The sequence below is a fragment of the Pieris napi genome, chromosome 6, assembly GCF_905475465.1.
Source record: "Pieris napi chromosome 6, ilPieNapi1.2, whole genome shotgun sequence".
NCBI lineage: Eukaryota > Metazoa > Arthropoda > Insecta > Lepidoptera > Pieridae > Pieris > Pieris napi.
The window spans coordinates 10,330,202-10,355,365 of record NC_062239.1 but is presented as its reverse complement, the minus strand read 5'-3'; the positions used below and the strand labels follow the sequence as shown (position 1 = coordinate 10,355,365).

Below are 25,164 nucleotides of genomic sequence, written 5' to 3'. Positions count from 1 at the left end.
ATATATATACTAGCTGATCCGGCAAACGTCGTTTCGCCATGTATATCATTTATAATAAAAAAATAGGGGTTGATCGTAGAGGGGTGAAAGTTAGGGGTTGTATGTATTTTTTAATGCTGTATCATAAAAAAATAGTAATTAAAAATTTTGTCTAAAAAATAAAAATTAAAATTTAGGGGTGGACTACCCTTAACATCTGGCGGGCTGATTTGTGAATCTAAACCATTCCCAGAACCCCTTGAAGACACACAAAAAATTTCATCAAAATTGGTCCAGTCGTTTAGGAGGAGTTCAGTCACATACCCACGCACACAAGAAATATATATATTAAGATATTAGTCAATCTTTGTCTATGTCCACAAAACGTATTTATATTTATGTATCCATAACAAAAATCTAAAGCACAGAAGAATAATTACGTATTCTGTTAACAAGTGGCACTAAATAATATTAAATGTATATTTAATCACTAAACACCTACCTTATACATTACATCTTGTAGAATTACAGTTAAATAAGGTAATGTAAAAGTCTAAATGAAATGAAAATTAAAAACTTTCTTTGGAACAAAAACAAAAAGGTCTCATTTTATATTTCTCTTTGCAGTTAACAGGGATTGCAAGAGCTTTTCGCTCCGAACACGCTTCCAGTGAAAAAACAAACGCCCTCAAAAGAGTTTTCATTAAAAAATTCACCGCGGGCAAATTCCCGCCCTCTCTCTGGATTTCACAGACTACAGAGACCACAGTCGGCTTTCAGCTGTTTTAACGTGCGGCCGCGTTTCCCGCTCCTTCTGAAGTCAAACGTCAAACGTGACGCTGTGTTTGTGGACTGTTTTTATGTTTCCTATCAGTGTTATTTAAAGTGATTACTGGATATTAATAAAGGTAAGTCTAGAAAAAGTGTTCACAATTTTTGTGAAGCTCGTTTATCAAGGCCTAAAATATTGCAATTAACCCTTGGTTTGCGCTTAGCTGTTTCCCCTATTATTTATTTTGTTTTTGTTCTATTTACGACGCAGTTTAAATGGTATATCAGAATATAATAAAAGCAAAATTTTGTTTAAATGAGTAAACAATGATTGTACATAAGAACATAAATTTAACTATATAACACATTTTTTTTTAATTTTAGCCATAAATAAGTTGATTACATTTTATGAATAAAACCACAGAAACTAGGTATATCAAAAATATTAATGCAGTACCATGTCTACGTTATACGAGTAGCACATTTAAACATTTCACTGTCGTTAGAATAAATTCAATTAAAACCTATGAAATTTACAAAACAAAAAACATACAGGTAGATACTATATTTATTATAAGTACCTGTTTGACTGGTGAACTCTATATCAAATTAATGCAGAATAAGCATTTTACAAGTCCAGTTAGTTATTAGAAGAACATACTTGCCCAACAAATTGCCTGGATCACTTCACTAGTATATAGTAGTAGTATCACTTCGCTGTATGTATTTTATAAAATAAAAAACTCGCTGAACTAAGCTATTGGTGGGTTTTTAACCCTGTATTGTTATTACGTCATAATTATTTTCCACAAATCTTCAAATAATTTCCCCAACTTCTTACATTATGATGAATAAACGTTAAGTAAAAGTATTTAATCACGGACATAGGTTAATTGGCTTAAGTATGAAAACACACGCTACTGGCTCATATATAGAGAAAAAGATATTAGTACATATACTTAAACTCAACCCTTAAATACATTACTCATGAACCCGCGACCAACAGTTATATCCAAAGCATAAAATATATTCGATTGCACCCTTTGGCTAGAAATTAAAAAAATAAATCTGTCAGATGTTTAATATCACGTGGCGGTATAGTATTGGCGGGAATAAATAAAAATGTTATTAGATTTCATGTGATATAGGCGGCACCTGACGGCTTCAGCTGTGCCCGACCGTCATTAAAGCCACGCTTCGCCATATTTATATTTTTTTATACAATTTCATATGAAGATTTGTTCTAAATATTGTAACGAGCCAATGGTTCTAGATATTTTAAAGTATTGCTTATGTAATTATCTATATTGCTTATATAATGCAAGTATGCTTATTGCTTACGTCTTACCGCGCTCTTCGAACTAGGATATTTTGTTGTCTATGTTATATTTATCTGAGAATTATCAGGAAGATCAGACTTTTAAATTATTACTACTAAAGGCTGTACATTTGTTGAGTATGTTGTTATTTACATATATTGCAGTCCCATCAAAATTCGTTGAAGCGTGACAAACACAGCCCGTGGCTTACTCCTTTTAATTTTACCTTGTGGTATACAATTTTACGACCTATTCAAATACATAACATATTTATAAAAATCAGCCAAACCGCTTTATGAGGAATTGAGGAGTTCGACCGATAGATTTACTTAGATATTAATTTGATGTCGTATAGGATACGTATACATAAATACATCGAATTCGAGATTTCATATATTGCATACTTTTTCTCGTTTGTCCATACTGTATGGACAAGAAAAATTATTTCAAATGAGCACCCTAAAGTTATATTTGTATTTCCACAGGTGTTGTTTTAGACGCGACATACAAGATTTAAAACTTAGGGAATCAGAAAATGTTACTTCCAACTATGCACCACCAGAATAAATGGATATGTGATTACCATTTATTATAGAACCGACAGATTAGTTAATATCCTTCGTTGACCCTTCTTTAGAAAAAGTATCAATACAATCTCTGACTGTGGACCTAGTATACCAGCATTGTTGATCACGAACTATTACAGATTTGCCCGTATCTTAAACCACCGACCCGCAGTCTAAGCCCATATGGTAAGATTATGCGGGTAGGTTACGGTTAATTTAAGTATTTTTAGCTATCGAATTCTATGAAATCTCTTAAAGAGAGAAAATTAAGTTCGTCCCCAATACTTTTTTAGGTAAATTTGTCGAATCATCTACCACCACTCCACCTAGAATTAAAAAAAAATCGAGTCTAGAAATTCGAATTGTAGGTGGGGTTTGTGATCAGGTTTAGTAAGGTTGGATTAAAGCCAAAAAATTATAGCCTCTTTCATTCATTTCACAAATCATGATGTTTTAATTAATTTCTATGGGGTTAAAGAGCATGCGCCACCATATTATTGCGTGTTACTTCATTCCCGAGTGAAGAAATTTGTTTTAAGGTAAAATCATGAATCGACAAATTTACCGTTTCTTCTAAGAATTTTCTATTATAGCTTTAGTAGCAATTGGGAGAAACGAATTATTGTATACACAAAAAAAGATGTACTTTCTTTGGTTCCAGTTCAGTTCCAGTTTCCAGTGATATTTCACTTCCATAAAACCTATTTTAATCTTAAAACTCTTAATTGTCGTATTATCGTATATCAAAGTGGTATATTATCTTGTTATGGGTAAAGAAAATACACGATATTCCCTGTTATTTATCAGCTTCTTAAAATATAGCTCTTATTGCATAGAAAGATTTACAACCTCGAAAAGATCCATCATCTTGACATTTTGTTTGAAAATTAATATTTGTTCTGATTTGAATTTTATCCGAATTGCGGTTTTCATATCCCTCGCACGCATTTTTGTACACCCGAGACTTTCTGTGCCTATCAGCCCAAAAATTCAAAAGGACCTCCAGAGTTTACTCAATGTGTGTTAGCAAGTAAGGCCCCCCGGACTTCAAACAGACACGAAAATAAACAAAAATGTTACTAATGTAAGAATTAATCACAACCCTAAATAATTAGAAGGAAACATTAAATTCTATGAACATAATAAAATAGAGGAAGTTAAAACCGCGAATGGTATTCTTTAGAATTTTTTATAGGCTTAGCTGCGATCTGATACGTCATTTACGAGTATATCATAAGCAACAGCAACACTGAGTATCAAACTTAAAAATTTTAATATCCCATACACTATTTTATACTCATGAATCCGTGAGTTTAGCTTTATTTAGTTTTATTAATTTTTGTTTTGTATTACTTTACATTAAGGTTCTATAATTTTTTATATAACATTTGGCTATGTACTTCTTGCATTTAACTCATCTTATATCTTTTTTTTAGTTTTTCCCTTACTAGGGTTGGCTGGAAGAGATCGTTTGTTAGCGATGAGGCCGCCCGTTGCATGCCTTATAATTTTTATGTATTGTGTTTTATTTTACTGCAACGAAGTGTGATTAAATAAATATATAATATTTCGTATAAAAGTCATATTAGTACTCGAAATCCAAGGAGTAATTTTTGAAGATTATAATGTATATATCTATATATTTACGAAGGGGTAGGCAGAGACCACGGAACTCCACTTTCTTTGGTCCTGACATACCTTTTTCGCTTCATCATTCTCGATGTTCACCACGCATGCTCGTCGACGCCTACCCGATCCGACCCCACCATCTACGGCTGCCTTATGTATCATACTCGTAAGCAGCTTCTCATTTCTCCTTTCTACTTAAGCATGTCTTTCGTATCTTTGATACTACCAGCTCTTTTATACCACACTGCATCTCGCTATTGCTTAACATATCACGGACAATAATGTATGATTATAAAATGGGCTATTTAAAATTTAAACGTATGTGTGAAAAATCCTACATAGATTGGAAGCTCTAGAAACGATATCTTTTATGTGGGAACACCTGTGCTTCGCTACAGGGCTGCTGCTATTCTATTTCTAGAGATAGGGTTTCCTCTTATGAACGATGTTCGTTACACAATCAATTTCCAATATTCACTATATAATACCTCTAGTAATTCCTATTATGTGTAAAGCATTACGAGTAACAAGCATTTTACGAGATGTAATGGGAAATACATTTTGTATGACTCATAAAATAGAATATAGACGCGGATAAAAATCATTAACGTTATGATTTTTAATACAAAAGCTTTATTTTCGAAAATTACCGATTATATAATTTTTTTTTTTAATTTACACCAATTGACCTAGTCCCATGCTAAGCTGGTGAAGCTTGTGTTATGGTTACTAGGCAACGGATATACATACATATTATAGATAGATAGACATATAAACACATATTTAAACGCTTAAGACCTAAGCACAGCAACAAATGCTCAATACATCGATGTTCGTCTCAGCCGGGGATCGAACCCGGGACCCATGGATTCGCAGTCAGGGGTACTAACCACTAGACCAATGAGTGGTCAAATCGTCGTTAAATACGATTTTGTCAAAATTTCCAGGTGTATAAAATGAATATCTAGCGCCATACTGTCGCCCCCGCAGCTGAACTAACATCAACGCGTGCGCACAGTTTGACAAACAATAACACACGCTTTGTCTTGGAACAGACATGTCTTATTTATTGTGTCTGTTTTTATCACTTGTTTGGCAAACGTATATTTATTTCGAATTTGGTGTCGTTAGGGCCCGTTACGCTGCCGATTTTAATAAATATAAATAAATCAATGTAATCTGGGAACGAAAAACAAATTAAAATTGAAAATATTATATTAAAGTATACTTATCCATATTTATAAACGTAAATTTAATTCAAGAATCTTTTAGTGTTAAACGTAAGATCGTAATCCATTCCACTTTTGAATAGGTCTAAGCAAGTGGAAAATAATCGTGAAATCGCATATTGGTCAGCTGATAGGGGAATCGTGTACAAACTGAGATAAAATTGTACCAAACACCGACCCTAGCCTATATCTCCGATGCGGGTGCGTAACGACAGCAAAATCAATAATAATTTATTCATCTTTTAATACTATAAATAGTCCTTATCAAAATCTGTGTATGTAATATTCTTATTATTGAATCACAATTTATTAATAATTTAAAGGATGCGTGTAACTCAGTTCTTTCAATAAAAATTACAATTTGTTTGTTGTACAAATGTTTTAAAACCTTTTTCTTTAAATTTATCTGGTTTTTAAATTACGAGGTATAGAAAATCTTCTAATGTATTTTATTCTTATAAGTGCAATCAAAGTATGTAATGTACCATTGCTGTTTTTATAACAGTAATTAATGTAGTTTGATTTTAGAATATTGTATGCAAAACACTTCTTAAATTTATTAATGATTAAAAAATTTTCCCTTAACACACCGCACAATGAAATAAATTTAAAATGTGTGGTAATGGTATGCCTTCAGATAAGGAAGGGTTGGTATTAAAAATGTGAAATAAGAAACGCGATCACATTCTTCAAAATTCAAGAAGTGTTAAGTATAATTTAATACAAAAAAGGATTTAATGAGTCTGCGTTCAGTACAATGTTCCCGTATGCGGGCAAGCGTTTGCCCGCAGCAGATAAATTGTGTACCGAATTGTTGAACGTAATTAATGCACCGACTGCGGGCCTCGAGATAATGCCCATCGGCACCCACTTGATGTGTCTCATGGACACATTTCTGTGACCATAGCAGAAAATACCTCATGTGTATGATAGTGTTCACGTGTACTATTTTGTACGGGCAGGAGGCTCATCTTATAATTTAAGTGATATATAAACTTAAACAAAATAAACTAAAAGTACAGAAAACTTGGGTTTAACCTTGCTCCTGAAGGGCTATATCACAGAACAAATTTCTTTAAACTAAAGAGAAATAAAAAATACAATCAACACAAAAGCGAAACCAGAACACTACAACAATAAGAGAGGAAAAGAAACGTTTTAATACCTTACTTTTATTTACACGACCTGGATATTTTATTACTACATACATATTACAAAATCCGATATGTAGCTTAAACTAATAACAACCAGTACTAAACATTAGTACCAAATAACACTATTATATTACGTATTTCCCTTAACAAGAAAACAGCTAGATTTATTAAAGTATTACTTATTTGTGGATTGTTTTGACTCCGCGCCCAAGTATAATCGATCTGTCATACGCAACGGCCGCAAACTGAGTAAAACCAATCACGCTAATGAATACAGGTGTAACTGATTGTGGAGATATTGATAGAACTCTGCATAGAGCCAAGTTGAAGTATTTTTCTTTGTACAATTAGTAAAAATATCGAAAATAAAGGTAGTATATACATCTAAAAACATCCTATATCAACAATATAGATCATAAATATTGAAATTAGGTCTAAAAAAGAAATATAGCTTATTAATAGCAGATTCTAAAAAAAAATTAATAATCAGCTGTATTTTGGTTATTTAATATGACTTTTTTAAAGTTTCTTAAAAAATTAAAATCATATCTTAAAATGTAAAATAGCAGCTGTATGTTTTAAACATGCTATACTCATTTTTAAATATTAAATTCCGCAAGAATTATAAAACTCCTTAATTTATAATTAAAAAGCAAAATCGTTGTTTTCGATCTATGCGTGGTATAATGGGCCTGTCAAACACACTCTCTCACAAACTTTGATTAAATGCCAGATGATAATTTGCCGTGGGAACCGGCAGGTGTATTTTTAGAAATATACGAGTTTGCTACAAATATTTCTAGCTTTTGATATTAATTAAATAGAATTTAATTCTTGAATTGAACCTAAAAGGTAGTACGGATTACGGCTTAACGTCAAAATATTGTATCTCCCTCACTCTTTGTCGTTTGTTTGCAACATTAAAACGGCATTATTTTATTAATAATAATTATAAGCGAGTGGTTAGTATGTATTTCAGCTAAAATGGAAATCCCAAAAATATATAACTACTACGATAAGGTTGCGTTTCCTCAAAGACGTTTTTTAATAACTGTAATCCTTTTGAGGGGGCGACTCTTACGCGGCTGTCAACCACAGAATCGGTAAATAAACTGCTTAAATATGGTGCAGAATAACTGCTTCCTGTATATAATTTTACCGAATATTGGTCTGTGTTTGGGTGTTACTAATTACATTATGAGTTTTTCAACTAGCCAAATGAAAAAAGTATGTAAAACATAAACACATTGAAATATCAATTCACTAGTAACAAAATAAAATAACAAATTATTTGGATTCAAGCGTAATATTAACAGAAATAATTTGCATACGTGAAGCAAAACATCGCGAGGAAACCGGCTTACCTTGCCACAGGAGGCTGATCACCTTCTGCCTATAAGACAAATGATCATGAAACAGATACAGAACAAAAGAGCGCACCAACTCTTAAAAGACCGGCAACGCACTCGCGAGCCTTCTCGCATTGAGAGTGGGCGGCGGTATCACTTAACATCAGTTGAGCCTGCCCGTTTGCCCCCTGTTCTATAAAAAAAATACAATAAATTATAATTTCGATAATTATCGATAAGCGTTTTAATTGTTAAATATCAATTTAAATTTCGCGCCTTCTAAACGTCACTCAACATGTTTTGTCTTGTTTTATTCACTCTCTCTACTCTGTGACATTACGAGTAACCAATTCCTTTGTATTATTTAAAATAAATTATATTCCTCGAGGTGAATCGACATCCGTTCCAAAAATACATAATATTTGAAAATATACATAATATGTGTAAATACATAAGATAGTAGTTGAATATTTCGTAATCACTACGCGGTAAGAGGTAAAAAAATAATTATCATATTTACGAAATGGGTATCGGCAATAAGGAATAAAATAAACAGGCATGAAGTAACCCTGATATATTCCAGGCCCTAAGGCAATCCTGTCAACAACACTTATATGAAAGCGAATTGATTCGTTTGATTTCTGTACTTTGGATAATTTGAATTCAGTTCAGGTTAGGAGCATGTATATAAAAGGATAGGGTATAAATGAATTGCAAATATAATTCTTTAAATATTGAACGTATAGAACTAAAAACCAAAACAAATAATCCGTCTATATTCTGTAACCACAATGCTTTTAACTAGATAATGTTGGCATTTAGTGTACTACTACAAGTTGACTGTAAAATTCGGATTTTATCAAGGTATGCTTTTTGTAATTAGCCGTTGAACTAAGATTTTTAAAAAATATTACAATATCGTGTAATGTTTGTTAAAAACTATTATATATAGACAGGCTCTGAAAAAGCGTATAGGTGTGTTACTACTTACTGTTGATATCATAATATCCCTTTTGTAGATATTAGATAAAAATTTAAAGAAATTCGATAAATAGGAAGATGGGATCTGGAATCGGAGGGTCTATTGAATTTGGATGGCCCTTAAGGATATTTGTTTCTTTCTATGTATTAATATCTGTTTTTTGGCAGTGTTGGACTAGTGGTTTCAGAGTGCTCCCATTCCTGAGGTCGTAGGTTCGAAACCCGGCTGTTTATCAATGGAGGAAAGAAGTCGTGTGTGTCATGCACACGCTAAATGTCTACTTGCCTATTAATAGAACAAATGATCACGATCTGATACCGAAACGTTGGACCCCGAATCCTGGGCTACCTTAAAAGTACTAGTGCCATTAGTTTAATTTTATGTAATTTCTCTTTCGGTTGTGTTATGTTACTTGCCTCATAGTGGTCTTTGAGTACTGGCGCTTGTCATACTACATAAATTAATTATAGAATTGTCTAGAGAAATAGGTTATAGGGGCGCGAAAAGTTATTTCATGGTTCTACGGGTGTTTATGAAAGTCAGATAATTTTTTACTTTGTTAATTTTTTTTAATGTAATAGGAGCCAAACGGGTAGGAGGCTCACCTGATGTTAAGTGATACCGCTACCCATGGACACTCACATTGCCGGCCTTTAATGACTTGGTACGCTCTTTTCTTGAAGGACCCTAAGTCGAATTGGTTCGGAAATACTTCAGTAGGTAGCTGCCCACCATGCTGCTGCTGCCAGTATTCCCGAACCAGTTCTGCATACTAGCTGCCCTGCTGATATTATTATTTAATAATTACTATAAAGTACTAGGAATACCTTATTCTGAATTTGGGTAACATGTAGATAGTCCTTTATCTACGATATTGTTCAGGTGAAATCTTTTCCAGGACCCAAGTAAGATCTTGGAGGGCAAAAGTTTTTGAAAATATACTTATTTATTTTAACTAAGATTTTCTTATATCACTGTATACGTAGAAAATAATATCCCTTATCGTAGATTTAATAATATAAAAAATCGGTGCCATCTGCCGCCCTGTTTTATAATAGACAGGACTGTTTCAGTATTGGCTTTGGGGCCGCCAACTGTCGCCGCACTTATATCACCATATATTAAGAATATTCAGGATTATTCTGACAATAAAACCTTTATAGAAGGAATATATTTTATTAAATAAATTTTAATTCTGGTATTTGGACGCGGCGAACATTTTGACATTCGTAATTCTATTATATTTATTCCAATAACAAGTAATGCTGTTGATGATAAAACTTATAACCATCCTTAAAGAAAAGGCAAATATTATTAACCAACTTAATTCATATTAAATGATAATTTAGTTGTAAATATATTCTTGACTGTGGTTTCTATTAAACTGATAAATAACAATCTCGTATATTTCTACCAAATTTGAGCTGAGTGAGGATCGTAGTACTGACGGCCAACCTCCAGTAATGGAGAGGCACTAGAAGAAGAAGAAGAAGAAGAAGATCGTAGTACTAATTCGATATCTTCTAAACTTAAATTATATAAATTCGATATCCTCTAAACATAAATTATATAAATTCGATATCTTCTAAACTTAAATCATATAAATTCGATATCCTCTAAACATAAATTATATAAATTCGATATCTTCTAAACTTAAATTATATAAATTCGATATCCTCTAAACATAAATTATATAAATTCGATATCTTCTAAACTTAAATCATATAAATTCGATATCCTCTGAACTTAAATTATATATTCGTCCTATTCGCATTAATATAGAAAAGATTTGAGGCTCCAGCTGCTGCTATAGACTGCCTTTAAGCATAATCGATAAGTACACTCACTCAAAATTTGCTAATATACGAAGATAAACGCTAATATAATTAATATTTTTACGTATATAATGTAGCCTCTTACAAGATACTTCAACATTAAGTAAAACATGGTTTAAAGGGAAGACTTTAAATAATATTTGACTTATTCTGGCAGTTTGAGTGTCCATGGGCGCTGGTATCACTTAATATAAGATAAGCAGTGGCATGCCCAATTTCCCTTTGATCTTTAAAAAATATAAATTATTAATTATCAAATCTGTCTTTTTAGATTGCTATAATTGGATCTCCAATTTATGTCTTTTCATCACAGGTCTTTTTGAAAAAAAAAAAAAGGTTATAAAAAGTTACGCTTTTATACTAATGGCCGTATTTAAATATTTTGACTGCCCTGATTTATTTGTTGCTTAATTATGATAACATAACTGAAAATTACATATTTACAAGTAAAGTAAAACAGAAAACTTGGTGTCAAAGTTCTACTCTCTATACTTCCGTGGTCTAAAGTAAATTTAAATTTAGAAAAAATATTATTTGAACACAATTCATGGTAAAATATGCTAGTATAGTGCATCCACTATAGCATATTTTACCATGAATTTTGTCATTGTAGCATAACTATAACAGTTAGACATTTTGTACTATTACTTTTTTGGAGATATGATGTTTTCTATATTACTGTAGTACATCACTTTGCTCTATTGTCAATAGTTTCCACAGTGTACGCGATATAGGGATTTTTATTTATATTTTTTTCATACCTTGGGTTACATTACCAAAGTTTTCATTCGAATCCCTAACCCTCTGTACAATATTACTGTGGATGCACAAAGATTATTATTTCTTTGCAAAATGTCAAGTATATTTCAGAAATAGCTCGTACTACACATACGTTTCTCTAAATTCTAAAGACCAATTTTAAGAGTAATTAAAAATCGCGCAAATGCATGTAATTACAGTAAAAAGGTATACAAACACATAAATCTGGTAGCAGGTGGGTCGCGGGCGGTACGGGCGTTCAACAAACACAAACGGACAGAACAAACATTGGTATATCAGGATTGTTCCGGCTTAGGATTTAAAACAATTAGCGAATTTCCTCATTAAATATGATTTAATATTTTAATACAAGTACTTCTCGCTTTTTAGCATAAATTCGTTTAAGGCATATCAAACTTTGGGATACATTTTGAACGTAGCCACTATACGATCAATAACTACAAAATATATAAGATTTTTTTATTCTAAATTATGCCCTATGTCATATGTTAATACGACGTTATTTAGATAATCAAAATAGCGTACCAATTATTAAAAGGCCGGCAACGCACTTACGAGCCCTCTGGCATTGAGAGTGTCCGTTAACATCAGGTGAGCCTCCTGCCCGTTTGCGCCCTGTTCTATAAAAAAAAATACAGGTACTTCGATATTCTGGACATAACAAACCAGAGACAATCCATGATTCAAAATTGTTACACAGCCTAAAGCTGTATATGTAATTTCACGGCAAGCGCACTTACAATAAACATATTCCTTCATAAAACTATTTCATACAAAAACACACCTGTTGTGGCAAGATAACATCTCGAGGAGACCAGATGCTGTTTCCCAGGGGCTATGCAAATATAGGACCCTCATAGGGGCTGACAGGCACAGAGAAATATAACGTTTACTGAAACGAGATAAAGGAAAAAATCGTTTGAAACATTTCAGCCTTTGAGGTTTCGTTATTTTTAATTGAAAATACGTAGACGATGTAATAATGTGAGAATTTCAGCAAACGTCATGGTGTTAGTACTTTGTGTTTTCAAAGAGGGTATTTCACAAAAAATAATGTTTCTTTATCACACGAACTTTATTTGAATTTTCGATTGTTTCAGTTTTATTTTCCGAATAAAATATAACGTTTAGATTATTTCAACAAGTGTACAAATTCTGCGGTCGCTAGGATCTTAAGAATATTACATTTTTATCGAGTTGGTGAAGATCCCTTACAAAAATATTTCGTGAAACTCATTTTAATTTACTTATCGCACACGTTTGTTGTTTTTAATACTAATGATACCCTGCCTAAACTTCGCTACGGCGTAGAACCATACTACGTTGCTACGCGACCTCAGCTGAGTCGTAGAACTGTCATGTTGTTGCAATTGATATTATGTTGTTTGTATAATATATCATAGGGTACAATGAATACTTATTATTTTTGCGTATAATAAATAAAAATATATATTTCTCAGCGTTATATTCTTAAAACCATTTTGTTTTAAAAATAAAATTAATCAAACTACCTAAAAAGTTAATTAAATATTCCACTCGATCTTAGAAACAAGAATTTAGCAAATAACTTTCAATTTACTAAAGAAACGGGCGTTAACTTAAATTAGTCATACATCGCGTAAGTCGCGCTAAAGTTTTTCAATCAGCGCAGTGAGGCAGTAATGTAAGCGGTGACAAACAATTGTAACGTTATGCCGCCTGCGGGCGTCAGGTGTGGACGACGGCGCTGGGTTTGGCAAATTTTAATGAATGTTTGCTCTGATATAGCTGCTCTGGATGTGACACGATCTGATTACGTCAGCTGGTTAACGTGGCTGGTTACTTTGTCTTCAACGAGGCGAGGCGTATACAAATATAGTTATTTGCTCGTACCTTCAAATCTGATTGATGTACAATTATCGTTAAGAATAGGTTATTCTTTTTGTTTTTATGTAGATGACGTTACTACCTTGGCTGACTGTAATTGATTAATTATAAACTAATTTATAATCAAAATATTTTTATTTTCTTGTTGCTTCATACTCCTCCGTTAAAGGCCGGTAACGTAACCACTAACATGGGAGTCTATGCGCTGTAGCAGCTGCGCTTAATAGCCTCTCCGTAGGCTGGTTTGTCCGTTTATCATATAAAAAAGAAATATTAAAATCTTAACCAACCAATAATTTATTTTAAATCGTTATCGTTAAATATATTTCAACACACTTTAAGAAATGTATTTTTGTAGCCAAATTAGCAATTTTCTGTATCCGATATGCCGCCTCCAGTTTCTACAACTCACTGTGTGCCACCATGTGCTACCGACTGGCGTGTTATATGGATTTTCATTTAGGAAATCGTATAATATTATAGCGTTTAGCTGCCGCTAATGTGAATTTTTATGCTTAATTTTTAAAATTGCCGTCCGATGAAACATGAGGATTCGACTTGTGTTTTTAATTAAATTTTCCTTTTAGGTTAGGTTTCAATAGTTTTAGACAAGGTTTGCGGATTTAGGGTTATTTATTTCTCTAAAATGCGATCACAAAATTCTTTACTTTATATATATAAACTAATAATATTCATACCATGGGACAGGCGATAATTAAAGTTTTAAGTTGGCGCCTGTTACATAATGCTGGTGCTTTCATCGCTCAACGAAAAAATAAATAAAAATAGCGAGGAAATGCTGCAAGCATTAAAGGTAAACTGCCGCAAGGACCAAACTATTTTTGTTTATAGTAACTCAATCTCGTAAGAAGAATATTTTCACTCATTTATGATATATCTTTATATATATAATTCTTCTGTGAGTGTGTATGTCACTGAACTTCTCTCAAACGACTGGACCGATTTTGATGAAATTTTTTGTGTGTGTTCAAGGGGATCTGGAAATGGTTTAGATTCACAAATCAGCCCGGCAGGTGGCACTGCAGTCGGTACTTTCATACTTTGCTTTACTAATCGCTTGAAATATCATGCAGGACAACGTCTGTGGGGTCCACTAGTATTTATAATAAAAGTATATATATTAACGTACCTATGTAATCGATTTATTCATCAAATGATAAATCGCTTCTAATTACTCTTAATAAAAACATTTATTTGGTCGCCCGTTGCCTAATAATTAAAGTGTTCTCATTCTGTATAGCAACGAAGTATTAAATAAATAATTTTGAAAATCGGCATTTTCTGATTCACAGTCGGTGAAATCTGTATCTTGGCTACAGGCGCACAGTTTGGTCCAGTAAGCACGTGCGGGCCATATGGCGTTCACTATTTATACATCATTACATTGCGACGTTTCAATCATATTGCTGTTTTGATATGGAGTAGGTGACTACATCTTTGGTGCTTGAAACATATACTGGAGGTAGACACATCTCTGTAGTTGTTTCATTAGAATTTTCTTAACTATTTGATTTTTGAGGTTATCTAGACGTTTTATTTAGATTTTTTTTTTTTAAATTGCGCACAGATAAACCTATTGGAAAGTGGAACAACAAAGTATTAAACTGGTGCCAAAGGTATGATAAGCGTAATAGAGGTAGACAATTTAGAAGGTGGAGAGACCAGATTAATGAATGGCGGGATTTGGAGTAGGTCTTTGCCCAAAAAAGGGCACACAGATAGTAATGAATGAGAAATATTAATGTATCTGAAATAAAAGGTTTTTATTCTTATTTATAATATAAAAATAAAGGTGCCAAGATGACGTTCGTCTGCACGATCTCTGAGTTGAGATTAGCCATGCCACTTAACTAAATCTCCTCTTGGAATAGTAAACTAGAATTACTGTAAAACAAATATGTCATTCCAAAAATCGATTCGAATTCACGCCTCTGCAGTTCTTTAAGAAATAGTTCTAATAATAATAATAAATCGTTTATTTGCCAAAATAGTGGTAAAATTAGATCGAACAACAAGAAAAATCCGCACTATCAGCATATATAGGCATGCAAATGTCATATAAATTTTTTGCAATGTCATATAATAAGAACATTAACATAATGTCATAGTATGCATTTATAATTGTTAAACTTATGGTCTAAATACTCGCTCACGCTATAAAAGCACCTTGACTTTAAAAACCTAATCACTTTCCCCTTGAAAACATTACATGGCAGCAATCTATAACTTCTAGGAAGGTGATTAAATATTCTTATAACCATGGCGTAACGGAATATAGCGCGGTGCAACATAGCCGTGTTGGATCCCTCGGTATATACAAGCAAGTTTCTTTAAATGTTTTAAATAATTTTGCATGCTTGTATGTATGTGTGTACATTTGTTTATTCGATAAGAAAGCATTTATTACGAAATACAGTAGAACCTCTATAAGTCGAACATCAAGGGAGACGCCAAAAAATTCGAGTTATAGAGTTTTCAACTTATGGAGGATTTCGACTTAGGCGGATTTTGATTCGACATAAAGAGTTTGAGGTTTATTCTTATAAATTGAACACCTGACACAAAGCAATCAAACACGTGTTTCCATGAGTCATAAATTTATTATTGTATACTCCTAAAAATTTTTCTAAGAAACAATAGTGTACTCACATTGTCGGCAAGTTCTTAAAGTCGGTAACTTATTTTTGTTCGAACAATAGAGATAATAAATTCCAAATGATCAAGTTGTAAAGGTTGTAAAATAAAACGTTCCTATGTTCGAGATACAGAGGTCAAATTTAATTTTTCGAGTTATAGAGTGAAAATATGTACCAAAATGGCTTGGAGGGACTCGGTGATTATTTCGATTAACAGAGGGTCAAGATTTCAAGTAATGGAGGTTTTGGTGTTTTAAGGGAAGGGAACAAAACATTTTTTCGAGATTTGGAGGTTTTTGACTTATCGAGGTTCGACTTAACGAGGTTCTACTGTATATATAGTGACATGTACTACAATGTATTAACAAGTTGCAATCATTTAAAAACCTTGTATGTGGGATTTCCGAGAATGGCTTAAATTAAAAATTTGTTTCTTTTTAGATTTAAGACGTGTACACGACTGCGTTTGTCGGGTCCGCTATTTTATATGATAATGTGTTTAAATTGGAAATATAATGTTAAGTTGTATAAATCAAAAAATTACAATGCTTTGAAAGTAAAACTGTATCTGTCTATTTGATTGATTTGTGAATTAAATAAATGCAAAGTATTTCCGCTGACGTATCAAATAGAACGATGGAAAACGCAAACAATATTAGTGTGTCTGTGCAATATCACGTCAAAACAGCCTGCTTCTTGTCACTCCGGATTCTTTCAGTGTGGGTGCAACTGTATAAATTATAATAGTTTACCATTTCGAATAGGGTTGCCACACGTACGAAGATATCGTAATTTGACCACAGACACATTAGTCAAAGTTTTTTATATATAGCGTTACGTACGTTTTGATAGATCATGCTTAAAATATTGGCAAAGTAGTAATGAATTTATTCATTGACATATGTAGGTGATAAAGTTCTTTAATTATACATTTAAAGAACTTTATTTCACATTACATGATTTTTTAAATGATAAATTTAATATGTACGAACGAGATGTCGTCGCCATAGGATAGCCGTTCTAATTTTAGTCTTTTATGTATCTTTAATGCCCTTTTAAATTGGTTAAATACGCTAATATTACGAATTTTAGAAGAACAGTAAAATAAATTTTACAAGAGTAATGAGCATAAACTATGTTGTTTGAAGCTGTGGTACGTTTATGAATACGAACGTTACAAAATTAAAAAGGGATTAAAATACAATACATATTTCGATAATGTTTTGCATTGTTAAATATTTATTTTATATATTATTTGTTACACACAAAGTTAAATAAAAACGTTTACATGACAGCCCCTTTTCCGTTGTCGATATGCATTAGGCGAATTTGTTTTATATTGAAAGAGGTAGTGTTAACAAATGTAACATTTTAAAAGCTTACATATATTGGTAGTGGTAACATTTATTACAGGGTGTAATAAATATACGGCAAGTTATTACCGCCATTTCTAAGAAAGATTTTTTTCAATCATATTCTAAGAATTATAATGTCTTAGATTAGTGTAGACTCGTCGAATAGGATTCAACAAAATCTATAGTAAACTAACTTAAATCATTTAAAAATCTATAGCAAAAACCCGCCTAAAGGCTGTCATAATATTTATTTACAAGTCTGAGAAAAAAATTGTATTCTAAAAAGGTTTTCATTAATTACAAAGAAACGAATAAACCTTTTTAAACATTCTTGTACACGTCAATCTCCTAAAAGCTGTGTACAGATTTATTGAATCTCATTTTCTATAACCCCAGGGCGGTGGGGTTCAGGGGGTATCGGGGGTACAAATTTCCTCGTTAGCGCAGGTGTTGGCGCCAGGTGGCTAGAGTTTTTACTTTTGTACGTAATTGAACTATTTGCAAGTTTTCTATTGATTCTCCAGCTTTTCATACGAAAATGTTATGAATTCAGAGGAAATACCGAGCTTTATTGTAAGCATTACTGTGAATTAAACCACCATCGTTATTACTATGCAGTTGATTACGGTGTATTGTAAAATACATTACTACATACTCATAAATACATAACAATATGCAATTAATTAAACTCTGAGCACGACTTGGACGTTCAATAATTATGATAACTAAATTACCTTACATAATATATTCTTAGTTTTTGGACCTATGATATTTTATGTATATGTATAATGGCGCGTCTAAACGGGCCATGTTTTGCTGCAATTGATGGCTGCAACACTGTGGCCGGCAACATTGCAAACAATAGCAGCCACACTATGCAATATTGCAGTAATGTCCCGGCCATATAGCCAAACATGTTTTGTATAGCCACATATGGCCGATATTGCCCCGATGGGTGGCCGGACGATCGCTAGGCTATCGAATTCAACTGCAATATTGCACAGCCAGTTCTATTGTTGTTTCAGTCACTCTCTTTGTTATGGCACAGTGTATCCTTTTCTACGCGACATGACGTTTGCTATGAGTGAAGTGTGCCTGTTGCTATATTCTGTGTTTTGCGATCAGCTGCATTTTGACGTTAAATTAAATATTAATTAAAATTCAAGACTCAAATTGTCTACAGTTTCACGCCTATTTAAGTAAGGTCGAATCCACAATCTCTTCTTTTTCTATTTCTTTTTTAAAACAATATAAGCTGCTGCGATCAGTGTGATTTCGTCAGCCATTGTTGCCGGTTTGTGTGGCCCGTTTATGAGTCTGCATCATGGGCCATACTATTGCAGACATATTGCAACACATTGCCCAGCCATAGATTGTTCGGCCATCAGCTGCATTAAAATATTTTTCTAATGGCCGGACAATTAGTTGCCAACAGTGCAGCCATCAATTGCAGCAAAACATGGCCCGTTTAGACGCGCCATAATGTATATACATTAAGCATGTGTGATATATCTGTAGACTCTTGCGGGCAAATGGTTGGCGTCACTTTAGACGCAACGCAGCTGCTCGATGAGAAAGAACATTACTCCATACTGAAATAACTCATGTGATTCTTGTCATAGAAATTATGCTGAAAATGAATTTGATATCTTAGAAATATCCTCTAGATAGAGAACTTGTTACAAATTTATTGGCAACAAACAAATGATATATAAATGTATTGCAATTCATTTGTCTCGCTAAAACTCGAGAACGGCTGGACCAATTTGGCTAATTATGATCTTGAAATATGTGTGGAAGTCAGGGAAGGTATAAACGGTGTAAAACATAGTAAGTAAAGGAAAATACAAAAAACGGCAATCGTATTTCCTTATTTTTTATATCTTTTTAGAAAAAAAAACTGTTACTGTGTTGTTATATATTTATAGCCTTCAGATATTTGTGTTTTCTTACCTGAGTTCAATTATAACTTTAAGTATTTAAAGATGAGCTAACTTATTGATTTATTAAGTAAAATAATGTAACTGATTTGCTAATCCATATAATTACGTTATTATCTTTATATACACACAAATTTAAATATATACTACATTCGATACGTTGTATATTACGACTATACAGTCTAAGTGATTCTGTCTTATACACTATGGTATTAATCTGTTTCCTTTCTATTTAATAATTACATGGCTTTACTACAATAGAATCATTACCGTGGCTAGGACAATAATACCATACAATGCAGCAATTATAGTAACATTGTATACTGGCGATCACGCAGATTACATAATGTCAAAGGTTTTGGCTTCGAGTTTCAGCAACAATTGTTTCGGGTTACGAAATTAAACGACAAAAACTTAATAATTTTAATAATTGTTAAGACACTCAACCATCTTTTTACAGTTGGTAATAAATAAATATTTAGGTATACGCTACGCATAAATCAAATCAAATCAAAATAATTAATTCATATAGGTAATACCATGTACACTTATGAACGTCAAAAAAGAAAAACATTACAGAAGAGCGTACCAATTCTTAAAAGGCCGGCAACGCACTTGCGAGCCCTCTGGCATTGAGTGTCCATGTGCGTCGGTATCACTTAACATCAGGTGAGCCTCCTGCAAGTTTGCCCACCGTTCTATAAAAAAAAATATTAAATGTTTTCAATTTTACATTTACTGCCAGTTCTCAAATCAAGGGCGTAGAACGGAAGAGAAGAACTGGCAATAAACTCTCCGCCACTCTTTTTACTCGCCAAGTTTTTATTTTACACAATGTTTGTAAGTAGCTGCATATTAAAGTAGATTGATTATTTTTTTCTATTATTGACAAATAAAACTACAGTAAATCTTTTGTACGCGCATCGTACAATTAAATGAATTTAAGTTAAATTTATTTTGTAGGCAATTTTTTGCCGTAATACATCAACTAGAAAACTATTTTCACATATTATACAGGTTTGCAAAGCAGGAATATTTGAATGAAAAAGTATATAATTGAAAGCGTATTAAACAGCTGTGTTTACGCGAGTTATAAATGAACGCCACGTGCGCACCTGCGACGCGCATCTGTGTACACTAACCGACACCGCATAAAGAGGTTATGTGTTTGTAGAACAAATTACCTAAATTTCTTGAAATTGGCACAGATACGTGAAACTTTAACTGCAGATGTTACAAGTCAATATTAGTTTTATGTCCAAATCTTCCTTTAACAATATAGCTATAATAAAATCTTTAGAGTATTTAATTATTATAACCTCTTTGGGTTGAACCTTGTTTCATCACCGTACGACCCTAAAGTCATCCGAACTACGTACTTCTTTTTGAAAACTAGTAAGTTATTGAAGCGATTCCCAGTAGACATCATCCTCAATTCGAGACAAGATTCGACTTCCAAGTATTAAAAAAAACTCCTTAAAGACCGGCAACGCACCCATCTTAAAAAATAAATATTTTTTTTTTATTTATTCAAAGTATATTTTATCTTTATTTCAGATGGAAGCCAAAGTAAAAGAAGAGGTACCAGATAAGGACTACCAGCCTACTACCACTGAGAGGCGAAAATGTAAGTAATCCTTATGCCGTTACTTAGGCACGGCAACCAAGATTATTAAAGTCATCAGGCATTTTCAGCTACTTATGCTTGCAAAACAATGTAAAAACTCGGGGGCTACAAAATCGCCCATTAATCATTTGATACTAAATATTGAGACAATTGACACAGATTTCATGTTTGTATGGATTACAGTATTAATTACAGAAAAAGATAGGCAATATTATAACTAACTACTGAAATTATCGTGATCAATGCGTCCTTTTCTTTTATATATTATAGTCCTTTTCAATATCTACGTTTTAATTTCTGTTTTGTTCCACTCTTTATGCCTAAATAATTGTATATCTTTTGTAGTTTTGCACTTCTTGCGCACATCGTTTTTTTCTTTCCTCACAGTGGTTACCTAGAAGAGATCGCTCACAAGCGATAAGGCTTCCAGTACCCTCCATTTTATTTATTTTACTGTATTTCATGTGACGAAGTATTAATAATTAAAAAAATTTTAATGTGATGAAGTTTACGTTAAATTAAAATGCTATTTATATGACCGAATATTATTCCAACGGATCTTAACTCAAATAAATTTCGCGAAGCATTACGCTTAGAAAGCGTATGTGGAAACGATGGTAGATTTTATTACCTATGTTTGTGTAAAATTACTTTATTTGACTCAAAAATTTTACATTTTGTACTTACATTTAAAAGATTGTAAACAACACTAGGCTACGAATCGTTGAAATACAATATTCATTGTGGTTAGTAGGTGTGTAGAAATAAATTAAATAAGTGTTACACTGTGTGTTACAAGTGTTTGACTTATAGATTTAGTTCAACATTAAACATTTTTGAAGTGAAACTTCTTAATTGGGGTTGGAAAAAAATGTAGTGTAACATTTTTTCGTTACGCGTCACATTTTTTCGTTAAGCGCCATCTTTTGAAGTGAAACTTCTTTATCGACGTATGGGAGAAATTTTGTAGCAGGATACGCGCCATGTTGCTTTTTGAAGTCAAACTTCTTTATCGGCGTTGGAAAAAAAACCAATTTCTGTAAAGTTGCATATAGTAGATAATTTTTCGAAAAATAAGGTCCTAAAGAAGTTTCACTTCTTACGTGTGTACACCACAGACGCACGCACACATTTTTTGAAGTGAAACTTCTTTATCGAGGTTGGAAAAAATGTAGTGTAACATTTTTCGGTTACGCGTCACATGTTTCGGTTACGCGTCACATTTGACCGTTACGCGCGTCTTTTTCTCGTCCCTACCACGGTTGATTTGAAGAGATTCTAAACCATTAATAACAAAAATTTATAGTGACTATAACAATGATACTGAAAATTATATTACAGTTTATGAAATTCTGTAATAATCTTAGTGGTAATAAGGTAAAATGAAATAATTGTATTATTTGTATTCAAGTCTGTGATATTAAAAGCCTTTTGTTAAACTTTATCTAATTTAACTTTATTTAACCAATTTCTGTAAAGTTAGTTGCATATAGATAATTTTTCGAAAAATAAGGTCATTAAGAAGTTTCACTTCTAACGTGTGTACACTAGTACACGCACATTTTTTTTTTATCTTTATCTAAATCATGCATAGAAACTTAGACTAAAGAATTAGGGTTGAGAACATCCTTGACGGATAACTTATTTTATTTTAGTACGTAAGTTTCTTATTTATAAGTAATTTTCGAACTATACTTGTGAGGTAGTAAAAGCCCAATCATAATTTCTAATGCCGATCTAGATTTCTAGATATATCCTAAATAGAATAATGTATTAGCTGTTGGGTGGGTAGCTAGGCTCTGTGGGAACAGACACAACTGCGCCCGATAATAATCTAACTGCGATGGTGCGAGGCACGGACTGGAAATACAATGACATACAAATCTAGAAAAGACACGATCTTATAAATTAATCATTTTTATAACATTTTATTTTTTCTTAACTCATATTAGAGTTTTACTAAATTAAATAAATATACATGTTTATTTTTGTTGAGTAGTGGCTTCAGCGTGCGACTCGCATCCCTAGGTTCGATCCCTGGCTGTCTACCAATGGACTTTGTTTCTATGTGCGACATTTGACATTTGCTCGAACGGTGAAGGAAACCGACATGTCTGAGATCCAAAAGTCGACGGCGTGTGTTAGGCACTGAAGGTTGATCACCTACTTGCCTATTAGATTGAACAATTATCATGAAACAGATTCAGAATTCGGAGACCTAAAGAGGTGGTAGCGCCACTGATTTATTTTTGTTAAAATTTATTTCTTTTAAAACACCTAGTGTTGCAGTTAGTTGGTTGAAGTTTTGGTGTTGTGATAGTAATTTTCACTCATTGCCATGTAATGATTAACGCAAAATATATGTTTATTATTAAAAATATCTGGGCAGACGGAATTATGATGACGGCGTGGGAAAGATAGTAAAAATAGAAAATTGTGGAATACCTCAGAGGAGGCTTTTACCCGTGGGGGGTCTTTATACTGGTAATTCCTTGTGTCGTATACGTGTGTGTTTTTCTATGCAATAAAATAAAGCTATATTATTTTATTTTTAAATATGTATTTCTTTAACTATTGACAACAAAATAAACGATCATGTCATTCGAAACCAAATAAAATGTGGAATGGATTGTTTTCACATCTAGACACTTAAGTAATGTTTCCGTGTAAATAAACCATTTATACAAAGAGCAGGGTTTGATAAAATGTTCAAATTGTGAGCATTTCATTTATTCGATGTTGTTCGATCAATAATTCATGCTTTTAGAACGTTTCCTTCCTTTAACTTTATAAATTCTAGATATATTTTATTTGTTTACAAATAAATCTGTTCCTTTAAAACGAAGCTATATACGTAGTATAATACTCTATTCTTCGTCAGACCAAGATATAGGGCCCATTGAAAATCAGAGTTGGCCAATTTGTTTTTGTATTCGTTTGTATTATCGAATAACTATTATTCCTTCCTTTTTTCTCAATGCTATATGACAGACTGTACAGTAAAAATTACAATATTTTAGTTTTATTTAAGTATCCTTTAGCACTGGCAAACTGAGTTCTGAATCTTAGTAAAAAATAGGTTAGGTTAGATGCTGCGCCGGATTGGGGAACTCGGAAGTTGGGGTAGTAGTAGCTTAAGGGAAACTGTATCTGCCCGTCCATAGCGAGCAGATGAGGCTGTTGGGTTTTAGTGGGTAGGGGTCCATTGCACCTCAGAGCGGCCCCCACACTCCCCGCGTTACATTAACAAGTTGCCCGAGAGGTCTTTAAATTGATTTCCCAACAATAAAAATTAAAAACAAAGGTTTTAGTAAATTTTTAAAATTAGTCGCTGACCGAATAATCAATCTCATAACTACCTGTTTACGTCAATGTCGATGTCAAGTTTCTGGCAGGTGTTACCTCCTTAGTAGTCTTTCATCAAGTATTATACAGGAAACGCCTGAAAAGAACCTTTACAGTCTGTAGCACTAACAGAAATTAATTTCAAAAACCCTTCTCTAAGATGTAATATTTTTATAGTTGTAACCGTCATTTCATATAGACTTCCATTTAAATAAAGATTTGGTTATGACAAAGTAAATGATTTTGCACTGTTCACATCTGAAACAGACGCGCAAAAATGTACCGTAAATAAATTATTGTACCCGCCTGTCACACACAGATTATAATTTATTAAATGTTGCTCTTTGACCGCGCACTTAAGATACAATGTAGTTTACTTAAACGAGAAAATGTTTAGAATTATTTCTAGTCAATGTAATGTTTAGGATAAGTGTTTCAGAAATTTGTTAACCGTAAATCCTAGCCCAACAATATTCTTATATTCGTAATAATCATAATTAAAACTGTATAAATAGAAAACTAAAATAAATTAAAAAAAATAGTCCCTGGTGCAGTGCACATTTAATTCGTTGAGCGAGAAAAGAACCAGGTCTGGGGTCATCGGTATTATCCCAGGCCCCAATCCAAGTAGTATTTCTACGGTTTAAAATATGTTTAACTAACATAAAATGTGCACTTAGGATATATATCCAGTGCCCGTTATTCGTTCTATATATATTTTATTAAACTCCGTCAAATACCACTATGTGCAACCAGCTGCTAAAGTTATTTTCTAATGTTT

The 25,164-nt window shown here is 32.7% G+C and overlaps 1 protein-coding gene across 1 annotated transcript in view; it reads left to right on the top strand.

The window, feature by feature from the left end:
- The first annotated feature begins 758 nt into the window (after positions 1 to 758).
- Positions 759 to 25,164, top strand: part of LOC125050683 (protein CBFA2T3) — a 47,366-nt gene continuing 22,960 nt past the window's right edge. The window contains exons 1-2 of the mRNA XM_047650674.1: positions 759 to 887; positions 20,969 to 21,038. Coding sequence (XP_047506630.1) covers positions 20,969 to 21,038 — 70 coding nt within the window. The 5' untranslated portion in view covers positions 759 to 887. The remainder of the gene's footprint in view (positions 888 to 20,968; positions 21,039 to 25,164) is intronic.